Genomic DNA, 13,064 nt, shown 5'->3' with positions numbered 1-13,064 from the left:
GTTGTGATACAAAGGGTGAGAATATGTGTGATGTCAATAGACGCGAGGTGGACACCCGCGTTGTGATAAGAAAGGTAATAGTTACTAGAATAGAAAAGAGAATACTTCGATAGTTAGAACTTATGGAAAGGAAGAATGTTAGTAGAATAGCGACTCAAATTTATGGAGTGAACGTGGAGGGATTCGTAGAGAAAGATCGACGTCGGCGTACATAACTCAACAAGATAGAGGACGTCCTTAAAAAGGCCGGGTTCAAACTTCTAAGCATAAACGGGCGTGTATAAAACGACCGGAGATAGTGAGAGATATGTAAAGGGCACAGCGGGTGTTTATAGCCTCTGTCTACCCCAGAAAAAAAACGTATTTATCGAGTTCTTATGTTTTTGCTATAGGGTATTTTTTGTTTTTTTTTTTTAAACAAACCAAGTAACATTTCTAATTAATAATAATTTCAATGCCTAGTTTGAAATCCGCATCTTCTACGTATGCATTCTATGTGGTTACACCACTTTTTCTCTGATAGCTTTCTATCACACGTTTTAAACACAGAACAATACATTCAGTAGAAGTGCTTAGTTTTTGTGCTTAGTAATTGTAATTTTTCAGATGAGAAATAAAATTTCTTCATATTTTCTTTTTTTTTTAATGGCGGCCACCAGGTTTGGTTTATTGTCAGTTAGTTTTGTAAATATAAAAAATATATGGCGGTCATTGACTTACAAATAAATGGACGACGGGTCTAATACAAAAACCACGAAAAAAATGTCCCAAGTCAACCTATTCGAAATTTAAATTGTTATGTCATCGCAGTATCGCGCTGTCCGTAGAACAAATGAAGACTAAAACGGAGTGTCGCGGTCTGTATACGATTTTAGCGCCTTATAAGTGCGGACACTTTTTAGCGCGGACCCGACGTCCATATAATTGTAAGTCAATGATGGCGGTCTTTATTTTTATTGCCTATCAATTATGTTAGTCGTCTGTATCTTGGGAAAATACTCCACTAGTGTTATTATTATCGATGTCAGGATTGATGCAAAGAGCCTTGAACACCGTCGTGAAGTTGTCTGCTTATTGGTGTTCTACAGAATATGTCACGAAGAGTGAGCGATGGAATTGCTTGAATTAATTGCGCGTACCCCATTCTATCATCGTAAGCTCGGGTTCCACGCCTATGTTGTGGATATTCCAAAGATTCGCGTGAATTCCCGGCCTGCAGACTTGTTCCCCGAACGCTTTAACTTGGGCCCTTTCAAGGCGAGAGTGAATAGGCAGTATTTAAGCGTGCACGTCTTCAACCTCATCATCACTTTCCATCAGGTAACATGGAGGTCAAATGCGCACTTATTTACCTATAATAAAAAAAGATCGAACCAATACAAAGAAGAATTCCTTCGATCCGATTAAACTCGAATAACCGTCTGTCGCCTCAACGTGGCTAAGCAATTCTATATAATTTTCTAATCGTGATGTTATGCTTGTGTACTATTTTATATTTAGCCATAAGATTACTATTGCGTTTGGATATTGATCTGTAAGCAGAAATAAATAATTAAATTGGTTCGAATTTGCAATTGGCAACTATCGCCATTTTGGTTTTCAATTATGCATACAAAAATGCATTATTAATCTTGTAAAAAAATGTTTTATTATATCGGCCAGTATGAATAATGACCACCCTGTCTTGGTCAAAATAATAAAACGATCGGCGACGTTTTGAATATGCGAGGTTTGGTTATTGCCAGCGAGAAGTAGAGCTCTACCAGGTCCAAGTGATAAATTTACGCCATCTTAAGCGTCGATTTATCAAATGGACAACAGGCAATCGGGCATACGAACCGGTAAATTATTCACAATGACCGGTACGTAGTATTAATAATGTCCGATTAATCAAACTGCCCGTAACATACATATGACATATTGATAAGAAATTGATTTTACCACTAACTTATTAAATAATTTGATACCATAGTTTTGATACGGGATTATTATGTAAATAATATTATTAATGTTTACCGACCGAAAGACGAAGTGGAGAAAGACCTCCATGCCCTGCACTCAGAGAACTAGTAGGAGATCGCACTAGATAGGGCGTGTTGGCATCAACTCGTATCGGAACCCAAAACCAAGTTCAGAGTTAGCAGAGTACGTAAGCATTATTATGAATGATACTCAACTATATACAAGGTCGATGACCTCTTGTAATTTTGTAATCCCAAGAGTCACTAACTACTATGGAGGTAAAAGCTCAAAGAAAACATTCCACCTTTAGGTGTGGCAACCTAAGCAATGAATCCATATTTCAATAAAACTTGGCAAATAGATGAACTCCGCTAAGTTTTGAGGTCCCTTATTTGTATAAAAATGTTATTAAGAGCGTATTTGTAAAGGTATCACTATCTGTAGTATTTTTATTTTATTTTATTTTATTGGATGTACATTCAGTGGAATATGTTGAGATACAATTTATAGTCTTAATCTAGAATGTAGACCTAATACTTGTACATACAGCATTATTATGCAAAGTGTAAACATATTTGAATAAGGATTACAAAAAAGAAAAAGTGAGAATAAGTGGAAAAGTGAGATTACAACTTAAAACTAATGCAACTAAATACTAACATAGATATTAATATGGCAGTGCTAATGAGAAGACGAGTTGAAATATTTATTTATTTATTTATTTAATAGTTTATTGTACAGGAAAAATACAACAAGCCACAAAGAATACAAGCGAAATTAAAAACAAAAGGTTCTGCTTATTTCTAATAGAAATTTCTTCCTGCAGACCTAAATACAGGACACTATACCTAAAAGAACGGGCATATGTGCACAACAAAACAAGAAACAAAAAATTATAATATAAAAATAATATAAAAATATTAAATTGTTTTAAATTATATAAATACTTAGATAAATACATATTTTATAATATAATACCTAAGATATGAATGAAATAGTAGATAAATAATGCTCTTTAACTCTCACTTTAAAAATAGCTAACGATTTACTTTCGTGAACAGTAATAGGAAGTGCATTCCAAAGTCTGACCTCATGAACAGTGAAGGAGTGAGAATAGAAACCGGAATTGAAGCATGGAAAAGATAACTGGGACCTAACAAGAGAGCGACAGGGTTTATCCTGGGACCTAAGGAAGCTGAAACGCTCTTTCAGGTACCCGGGAGACACAGGGTTATGTAAAATATTGTAAAGAATGGAGACAATATGCAAATTCCTGCGGAGACGGATGGGAAGCCATTTGAGCTGACTGCGGAAATGTGAAATTCGGTCATATTTACGAAGCCCAAAGATGAACCTTATACATAGGTTTTGCAATCGTTGAAGCTTATTTAGCAGTTCTTCAGTAGCATCCAAATAGCAGGAATCAGCATAGTCTAAGAAGGGCAAAATAAGTGTTTGGACTAAACATATTTTGGTTTTTAAAGGTAAATCGTTTTGGAGGCGCTTATGTGAGTGCAAGGAGAAATGGACTTTACGACTGACTTCATTAATATGTGGAGTCCAAACCAAATTACAATCTAAAAGCAAGCCAAGATTAGTTGCAGCAGAATCATAAGCAATAGGCGTGGAATTATACGCTATAGGTGGGACAGAATCTAGATGCAATGAATCTCGATGAATATTTGAGGAGAGTGGTACGAATTCGACAAAGATTGTTGTCGAAAACATCAATGTGACCTCCAGATTCTGATATTAGTAAATCATTGTAGGTTCGGTGCATTCTAGTCACGGGGTTATAAGAGGATGTATTATTTCGATAAACATTTAACACAAAGGTTTTAGGACGATGAAGATTTGGTTTAATTTTAAAGTTAATGTGAGATAGCAGACCGGGAGAAACAAGGCTACCGTGTATGAGCCCATGTAAGACTACAATATCCTGTATTTTACGTTGATAATATTGTACTTAAGGACCATTACTATTATTTGTTATTATTATTCAATGAGCATCATTATTAAATGTTACATTATTAAATAAAATAAGATAGAGAAAAGCAATTTCTTTTTTTTATTGCGGCGAGTATGAAGTTTAGCGTTGCAGTATAAGAAAGTTACCAGGAATGTATTCCTGGTAACTGGCGCTGTTTATAAAAATGAATGTTCATGCGTGAACACCCACCCTTCGAGGTGGATGATTTTCTTCAAAACGAAATGGGACCACTATGAAAGTACCCCCTTTGCAACAAAAAAAGAATCATGAAAATCGGTTCACAAAGTTATCGCGTAACATACATACAAAAAAAAGAACATACAGTCGAATTGAGAACCTCCTCCTTTTTTAAAGTCGGTTAACAATATTTTTCTTAACAGAAATAACATTTTCATAAACGTACTGCGACGTTAGTGTAAAAATGTAAATCTCTTTAAATTTATCTCTCAAAAGCTGAAGAAGTCGGCTAAAAAAAATGTCAGCTACTTCAGGTGCTCGATTTAGCGTGTGTACGGTGCGAGTGAGAGGCATCTTGTTGAGCAAACTAGTCTGGGAAGTAATGGGAATTAAGGGAAGGAATGGAAAGAAACACCACTGCCCGACTACCTGACTTCTTATATACCCACTGAAAACTCGCGCTACATCTCGGATTTTCTGTCCATAACTAAAAGCAAGCATGCGCCGCGATACTCATTTATTTTTATTATTATTGTGCGTTTAACTCGTACATTTGTATGCAAATTACTTTTCTGTAATGTGATAATGCGCCAAATAATCACACTAATTGCCTGTACTATGAGTGGACGACCTCCGTTGCCGAGTGGCTTGCGTAGCAGATTTGGTATCGCCATCTCTGAAGATCCGGGTTCAATCCCCGGCATTGTAGAACTGAATTTGAACGAACTTTTACTATATTGTCTCTGGTCTGGGTGTTTGTGGTTGGTACCGTCGTTGTTTCCGATTTCCATAACACAAGTGCTTTATTTACTTACTTTGGGATCAGAGCAACGTATGTGTAATTTTTATTTAATATTTATTTTATCTATATGTATCAGAACAATGGAACTCACTCTGAGTTTCCCAGAACACCCAGATAGAACCAATTCAGAATCATTTCCTAATTTGGTCTTAACGGGAATCGAACCCGGTACCTCCTCATCCAGCGTCCGTGATATAAACCGTTGTACCAATGATGTAGTCAAATGTTTTCAGTGGTTAATTTATTGTATTGTAGTATTAAGTAATATTGTATAATCGTGTTTGTGGTTTTAAACCTCTGAATGTCTCGGGGATAACGCAATAAATCATTTATAATCTCACCCAATAATTGGTAGGACACATTAGTCCAAAATCTTTTGTACGAAAACGGGATCAAAACAATCATGTTTTGACCCCGTTTTCAAATTGATGAAGCAATCCACAAACAGGCATTTTTAATTGGCCTTAGCGTTATTCATCCGTTAGTGTTACTTATATTGAATTATAAGCTACAGCTACCGTAGCTAAGGTATTTCTTGCGACTCTATAACTGGTTCTATTGAGTGGCCATCCGGAACCATTCGGACAAGACAAATATCCCTCCACCATTAATCCTTCTAATCTTGACAGAAAACCTTCAGGGAGCCGTGGAGGCAATGTAAAACGAATTTATCAAAAACAATCGTCTCCCCGAAGAAAATAAATGTTTACAACCATAAAACAAATTCGTCGGAATTTTGTCATTGTTTATCGACGAACCTGTTTTAGGTGGTAAAAGATACAATAGGTTAGTGTAATTAAAATATTAAAATTTTGTGTTATTTACATTTTTGTTAATATCAAATTCGTTACATTTGGTACGAAGGTTGCTTATGGATGTTTATTTGAAATACGTTACACGAAATCATTTTGGTATAAAATTTTAGAAAAAATATCACATTCCTGTTTTAAAAATTTGATATTTTCATAGTTGCATCTTAAGTAAGGTAAGGTTGACATTTTTATTAGCAAAAAAACTTTAAGTGCACGTACCGATAATTTCAACGCAGTATGGCGCAAAAAAACGAACGAAGCACAAAAGGGAGAAATCAATGTTAATCAAGTACTAACATAGGCTAAGAGTTAGTAACATAATTGTAACCATTAAGTTGCCTGAATGGCAAATGATAAATAAAATAAAAAACATGTCGAAAATCACCGACATGCTAAAGAGGTAGTTATGGCAAGGAGGGCAGATTATGCTATATACAATTTACGAAAACCCTGAATTATGTGGGTCAAATATGTCGCTCTCCTCATCATAATAAAGCATTTGAATTTTGGTAACCTTCGAGATATTACACCTTAAAGTTGGTTTTCATTTTTAATTTAAACTTTATTGCTTAACAATAAAACTGAAACTAAATAAGATATAAAAATCTCGTTTCGCTGATTCTAACCAGATAATTATGTAACTCGATTTTGCTAAAAATATCGATTACGTTAGGTATAATAAGAATAAGTATACACAGAGAGCTGTTGATGCCCTTCCAATGCAATATGCCTTTAAGATCCTGATGAGGCTCCTTTCTGTAGTGCATCCGAAATGCCATTATCAGAAAACGACCAGTTTCCCTACTTGGAGGTCGTTAGGGATAAGCTTCATTGTCTTTTTGTAGGCCAATGCCTATGATCGGGAAGCACATAAATGGCTCCTGGAAATATTTGAATCAGGGTTAAGATATTAGGATAATACAAAAATACAAACATAGTTTTAAGAATTTATTAACGAACTGTATGAATAATGACATAACAAAGTTTATTATTATTACAATTGAAATTTAAAAAACAAAAACAAATATTTGAAATTGATTAAAAACCTTAGAGAATCTAAGATTATAAAAATACAAAACAAATGCTTCTATCACGAAAAGATAGACGAGGTATGTTTAAAACATTATACCTACAGAAGACATGTCGGGGCTAATGATATGAAAATATCATTATACCGAGGGAATGAGAGAACGGGCTTTGTCCCACCTTTATCTCTAACTTATTCAGCACCGCATAATGGCGGATATCCTTCAACAAAATGGCGAATTGATTGATGAACTTGGATGATTTTTATATAGGTATGGTAAGGATTCTTTATCGTGTATTTCATATTTTTTCAGTGAATAAATGTTTAAAGTGTGGTACGAAATTGTTTTCGTTTCCTTTTGCCTTTATCTTACCATCGCTCAAAAAAAAATGTTACTGTCCAACTTCCTAATTTATCTCTGACTTTATGACATGCACTAAAAAATCATTGCTACAAACTGAAAATCTAAAATTGCGTACAATAATTGTTTTTCTCAACAAACCAAAAATCTCGGGTTTTTTTACATGACAGGTTGGTTTGTTTGAAAAACAATAATATGCGATTTTAGATCCGAAAAAATAGTTTAATTTCCGAGTATGAGGTAACCTTTAAATTTCTTACGAGTTACAAATGCAATTGACGATTTGCTCAAATATATTTTCATTTCGTACGTAAGCAAATTACATTTGTAGCAGCAAAAGCTCCCCACGAAAGTGTATATCCAGGGAAATACTACCACCTTACCTATTTCTGCCGCTAAACAGTAATGTGAGTATAACTGCGTTCTGGTTTTGAAGGGTAAAGGTGAAATTACATGCACCAAGTGCGCAGGGGCGCGGTGGTAGTATCCTGCAGATCTTTGTGATGTAAAGCTCTGCGTGACACTGCAACTGTTATGGACAGGCGTGTAATTTTCATCCAGGCATACGACTAATTCGTCCCTTCGTCATTTGGTATGATAAAAAAATTTAAATCGTCCCATCTAGTCACAAGACTAAGTAAGAAACTATATAAGGATTGCTCTTTGTAACTAAACATTTGTAACATTTATCGTTTGCAATATTCATTTAAAATATCCTAGAAGAGCTAAACGGGTCACTATCCCTACTATCTATAAATATATAGGGATATTTATTTTCCACATAATTTCTATTTGAAAGCCTTTATCTACCGATGAATTTCGAATAATTATATCACAACGCTATCTCAGTAGGCAAAGAGTAAACAATAGTGTTCAGTGCAAAATTAATTTTCTCCCTCGTTCACTAACAACGGTCTAGTGTTTATGCACCCTGTCGTGGAGTGGCTAGTGTGTTGGTGTTACAACTGTAGAGGCTAACGACGAAACCGGGAACTAATTTAATTAAAGGTGGATTAATTACTGTACCAAGTTCCATTTGATGTATTTCTAGCCTCTCTAGTGGATTTAGTGCTAATTTGGATTAGGTTTCATGTTAATAATTTCGAGTTGGAGTGGAGACTGGATACGCCGACAAGTTTTTACAGTATTGTGTATTTTTTTCTTGAACTCGCACAAATAAGCTATGAAAAACAAATTTTATTTCTAGTCGTTTTTTAAATAAGATTTAATTAAATACTTTGTTTATTAAACAGAAGGTTTCTTTAGGATATTATAAAGAAAAGGGAAAGAAAAAAGCAATTCATAAAAGTACCAGCGCTCTCAAAGGAGTTAAAGAAGTAAAAATCTTAATGTATATAAAATCTTTAATTTAAGAAAAATCCGTTGGGAATATTTCCATATTTTTTGTTGGCCTTTTTGAATGCCACGTTCCCCTTAATATCCCTCTTCCAGCTATCAAGCTGTAAGTTAATCGATTTCATAATCACCCTGCATGGCGGTCCAATATACATGTTTCCTTTATTTGTTTGTGAGGCTGTCTGTTGCTCTCAGTCAGTACCAATAATAAAAAATAATATATAATATACACACATACATACACTACATATCCTTTTCCAATCGGGTTTAGCCTTCCACTTGCTTTGAATCTGAAACACGTATTACGCCTTAAATTTAATTTTAAAGTCTAGTTAGGTAATATAATTGTAGGCAAACTAAAAATAAATTTTTATTTCAGTTTCTTTTTTCTGCGACTTATTTCTTAATATGCTTCCAAAACGCTGATAAAAATCTTCAATATCACTTTAAAATAAATGACTTGACTTCGACTATTGTAATTAAGCTTTTCCATGTACCAATCTAATTTTGTAGCAACTCACTCAACTGTAAACGGGGGCTAACTTAAACTACGATTAACATCGCGTAGTGAATGAGCCCGAATATACTAGTAGCCCCATATCGTTAATTACATCAAATTCATTTACAGATACGATAACCAGACGTATTGTATTTTCTCCACTGCATTGTTTAGGTAATCTTATGTAATTAACGTTCCTCTTGTTGTTTCAGGCAGACGGCCGATGTAAACACAAAGCCGAAATGAGATGAGTATGCGCGTGGCGTGGGCCAGATGGTACTGGATTGTAATCTTCACGACGTGCGCCGCGAGAACTGCCAGCGACTGGCTCGATTGTGCCCACATCGCTTCTTGTCGCTGCAAGTGGTCCTCGGGCAAGAAGACAGCCAATTGCGCCTCCAGTGACCTGCGCCGCCCGCCAGCTCTCTCATCTGATATTCAAGTTCTCGACCTCCACGACAACCCGCTCAGAAACCTCCCACAAGAAGTCTTCGCCAATATAGACCTCCTGAATCTACAGAGATTAAATCTAAGAGCGACCAAACTTAGATCGATCCATGCAGATGCATTTTTAGAATTAAGGATTTTAATAGAAGTCGATTTAGCTGACAACGACCTTTCAAGTTTGCCGAGGGAAATATTCCGAGGCAACGAAAGACTGCGTTTAGTAATACTAAGCAACAACCCATTAACGACATTAGTCGCAGACCAATTCCCACCGCTACCGCATTTACGAATGCTTATGTTAGATGGCTGCAGATTAAGGTCGATTCACACGAATGCCTTCCGAAATCTGAAGTCTCTAGAAACTATTGATTTGCGAAGAAATCAACTTACATTCCTTCGTCTGATTACATTTTCGTTACCTGCACTGAAAACAATTTCATTATCAGGCAACCCGTGGAGGTGCGATTGCCGTCTACGTGAATTTAAAGATTGGTTCTTGGAAAGCACTTTAGGCAATGAAGATTTAGTGTGTGTTGAACCATCTACACAAGCTGGGAACAAGTGGAGAAACATTCTCAGTGAGAGTATGTCTTGTGCCCCAGAAGTACGCTCAAGCACATTAATTGTTAGAGCAGAAGTTGGTGTTGCTGCTTCCTTTGGGTGTTGGGTCCATGGAGTACCGAAACCGAAAGTAACATGGTTATTTGAAGGTGTGGATGTACACAATAGTACAGTAGATTGTGAAATGGAAGAGGTAGAAACTGAAGTGGAAGATGACTCAGAGGATCGAGTACCAGGTAGTGTCAGATGGGTGAATATAACCCTTGTCAATGTGACTTCAAGTGCAGCTGGAGAATGGGTTTGCGTAGCTCAGAGCGTAGCTGGCGAGGCCCGTGCTATTATCAGCTTAGTACTTCCAAGATCCCAAACTGCTACAGCTCGTACTGCTCCTGGGATACCTCACCTGTTAGGAGTTGTATTTGGTGCACTAGGTGCATTAGCATTCCTAGGATTTATAGCTGCTGTAGCTTGTTGGCGTATACGACGACGAACAGTGCCTCCCAGTCGAAGTTTTAACGATCAAGAAAAGCGACTTATAGATGCCTCTGTGGTGGTGAGCTGTGATCGTTCGATAGGAAATATGGCGTCACCTTGCGATTTTGAACTTACGGACAGGTCACTTTCCGAGGAACCTAGAGGGTGTGGCTTTGATCCAGTCCATATAACGATAGAAGGAACTCCAGGTGCATTCCCTCCACCCCCCGCTGAATTTGCAGTACCAGTACCATATGGCAATATTTTCATATCGGTCCAAGTCGCGGGTACTGGAGAACCTGGAAAATATCCCGATCTGTTGAGTGGCGGTGCGACTCTGCCACGCCGGACTAGAACATGTTGCGGGACACCGGCTTATGACAACATGGGACCTAGAGTAACGGCTGCTGGTAGCTCAACGTGGTCATTACCAGGAGCCAGTTCAGAAAACCAAACAGCTGAAGTGTCGGAGACCCCCGTTTTGACATTACCACCGCCACCGCCAGAGTTTGTTTCCCTTTAGCCCCGGTATTTGGTACTGGACGCCTCAAGTCTGAGGTGACCTGGTACCACCGAGAACCGCTAAGTCAATTAGACTATCCCCTATTTTATTGTACTCCTTAATATGTCGTGATTAATAATTTAAATGTAAATAACTAAACGTAAGAAAGGACGATGTGTGACATCCTGTGAGATATAAATACGTAAGATTGTTATCAATATTGAAAATTTAAAGTGTATGATAAAACAATCGATTTATGAAGGACTCTTGTTAATCATACGTTGGGATAAGTTTAAGTGAAAAAGTATCTACCCATTTTTAGTTTCTTTAATATTTCTTTGAATCTTTAGCATTATGTCTTCCCAACTTTTGTAAATATTGTTTATTCGTATTATACAAACTTCCCAAACATAAGACTGACCCTTTTGTCTTGTTTTCGTCTCTCTTTATAACTATGTATAAAGCTAGCTATATACTTCATCTAGTGTCATACAAGATAGCTTAATCATTTTCTTTGAAAGCAAAATACATATTACAATGTAAATTGAAAATAAACCAATTACACTATATTATAGTTTTAATTCTAACTTTTTCATTTGTTATTATTATGTACTTTTTGATTTGGTAACATCACACTTTACAAATGATCTATCTTGAAATTTCGTAATAAAACGATACAACATATCAAAAACGCGTAATATGAAGTGTAATGACACGAAGTAATCTCTACCATCGAGCCGTGAAACTCCATTTCAAATCCGCAGGGAGCACTCTCAAAGTAGCGGAATGGAAATCCGACCAATACAGCGGATATGGGTAGGGGGTGTCGGTAAACCAACTTCGAACTTGAATCTGGCAGGTGGGTTAGCAGCTTTGAAACTTTAGTTAGGATTGTTGAAACGCTTGAAGAGATATCATGATTTTTTTAATGTAATTTTCGGATAATATGTCGAATGTTAGAAGAACTACTCTGTGTAAAAAGTACCGGGATTTTATAAGTTTCAAGACGCGCCGTAATCATATCGACTCGTTTTTTTCTGTAAATTGGTAGCCCTGCATTTTGAGTAACCACGCAAAATTTTGGCGCTAGTTGCTGTCTTTGTATTTCATTAATTTGGGTGTTTGTAATTTTCTTCAAAAAGATCGTCGAAAGCAGGTTGCTCAAGACATGATTTCCCGATCTTTTACGGACCTCATCTACATGAAACTTATTAATAACTGGTGATAAGACATTGGGTTTACGAGTACGACATGCAAACAAGCCAAGTCTTCAGAATGGCACCTCGAAAACGAGGCGAAACCCAAAAAAACCGCGACAAAAACGCTCGAAAATCAAAATTGTGCTGATGGTTTTTTCTTCGATTTGATCTGCCGTGGTGTGGTGCGCTACGAATTTCTACCAGATGGATTAAGAGAGATTGACGGTGAATAAAGACCATAAGCGAATATCCACCGAAAACAGCCGGATTTGTTAATTCATGAATTTTGCATCATGATGGCAGACCATCGCACAAAATTATATTGTGCAAGAATTTTTAGAAAAGAAACTCCACGAATGTCATCGACCAACCACAGTACTCACCTGATATGGTTCCGTCTGACTTTTTCCTATTACCGAAACTCAAATTACCGCTTCGAGGAAAGCGTTACGAGTCCATTGCAAATACAAAAGAAATTTTGTTGAGTTGAATACCATACCTCAATCAGCTTACGAAAAATGTATGGACAACTGAGTCAAGCGCTAGTGTAGCTAGATTGCACGCTAAGGGACTTGTTTTGAGGGCGACAAAATACACTTTGTCGAACAAGTTACACTTTTTACACAGAATGTATAACGCTTTTTTTGTTTAAATCGCACATTTGATGCAATAACTCCACATCCGCAATATGAAAACTTTTCAGGATAGAGGTCTAAAGCTAAACTATAACGTTTTAAATAAGGAGTGGCATGACCAATTCATATATACATAATTTGTTTCATGTACTTCGTATTATTTTTATGACTTTCATGTGATAAAAACACTTTTGACGTATGATCACAGTCATGTGGATTTATTAAACCAAGAGTAGATTAAAAAATAGTTCTGGAACCCT

At 36.4% G+C, this 13,064-nt stretch overlaps 1 protein-coding gene across 2 annotated transcripts in view; it reads left to right on the top strand.

Moving 5' to 3' along the window:
* LOC113236330 (leucine-rich repeat-containing protein 24-like) overlaps window positions 1–11,532 on the top strand; it is a 154,973-nt gene extending 143,441 nt beyond the window's left edge. Inside the window, exon 2 of one of the 2 annotated variants that reach the window (XM_026472351.1) lies at window positions 9,203–11,532. In XM_026472351.1, the coding sequence (XP_026328136.1) occupies window positions 9,234–10,991 (1,758 nt within the window). In that variant the 5' untranslated portion in view covers window positions 9,203–9,233 and the 3' untranslated portion in view covers window positions 10,992–11,532. Of the gene's footprint in view, window positions 1–9,198 lie in introns of both variants that reach the window. The other variant, XM_026472350.1, reaches the window with a different exon arrangement.
* Window positions 11,533–13,064: the final 1,532 nt, after the last annotated feature.

This window comes from Hyposmocoma kahamanoa, unplaced genomic scaffold, assembly GCF_003589595.1.
Source record: "Hyposmocoma kahamanoa isolate Upper Pololo Valley unplaced genomic scaffold, ASM358959v1 91, whole genome shotgun sequence".
Lineage (NCBI taxonomy): Eukaryota > Metazoa > Arthropoda > Insecta > Lepidoptera > Cosmopterigidae > Hyposmocoma > Hyposmocoma kahamanoa.
Note: the sequence above shows the minus strand (reverse complement) of the source record. Positions and strands in the feature narration are given on the sequence as shown.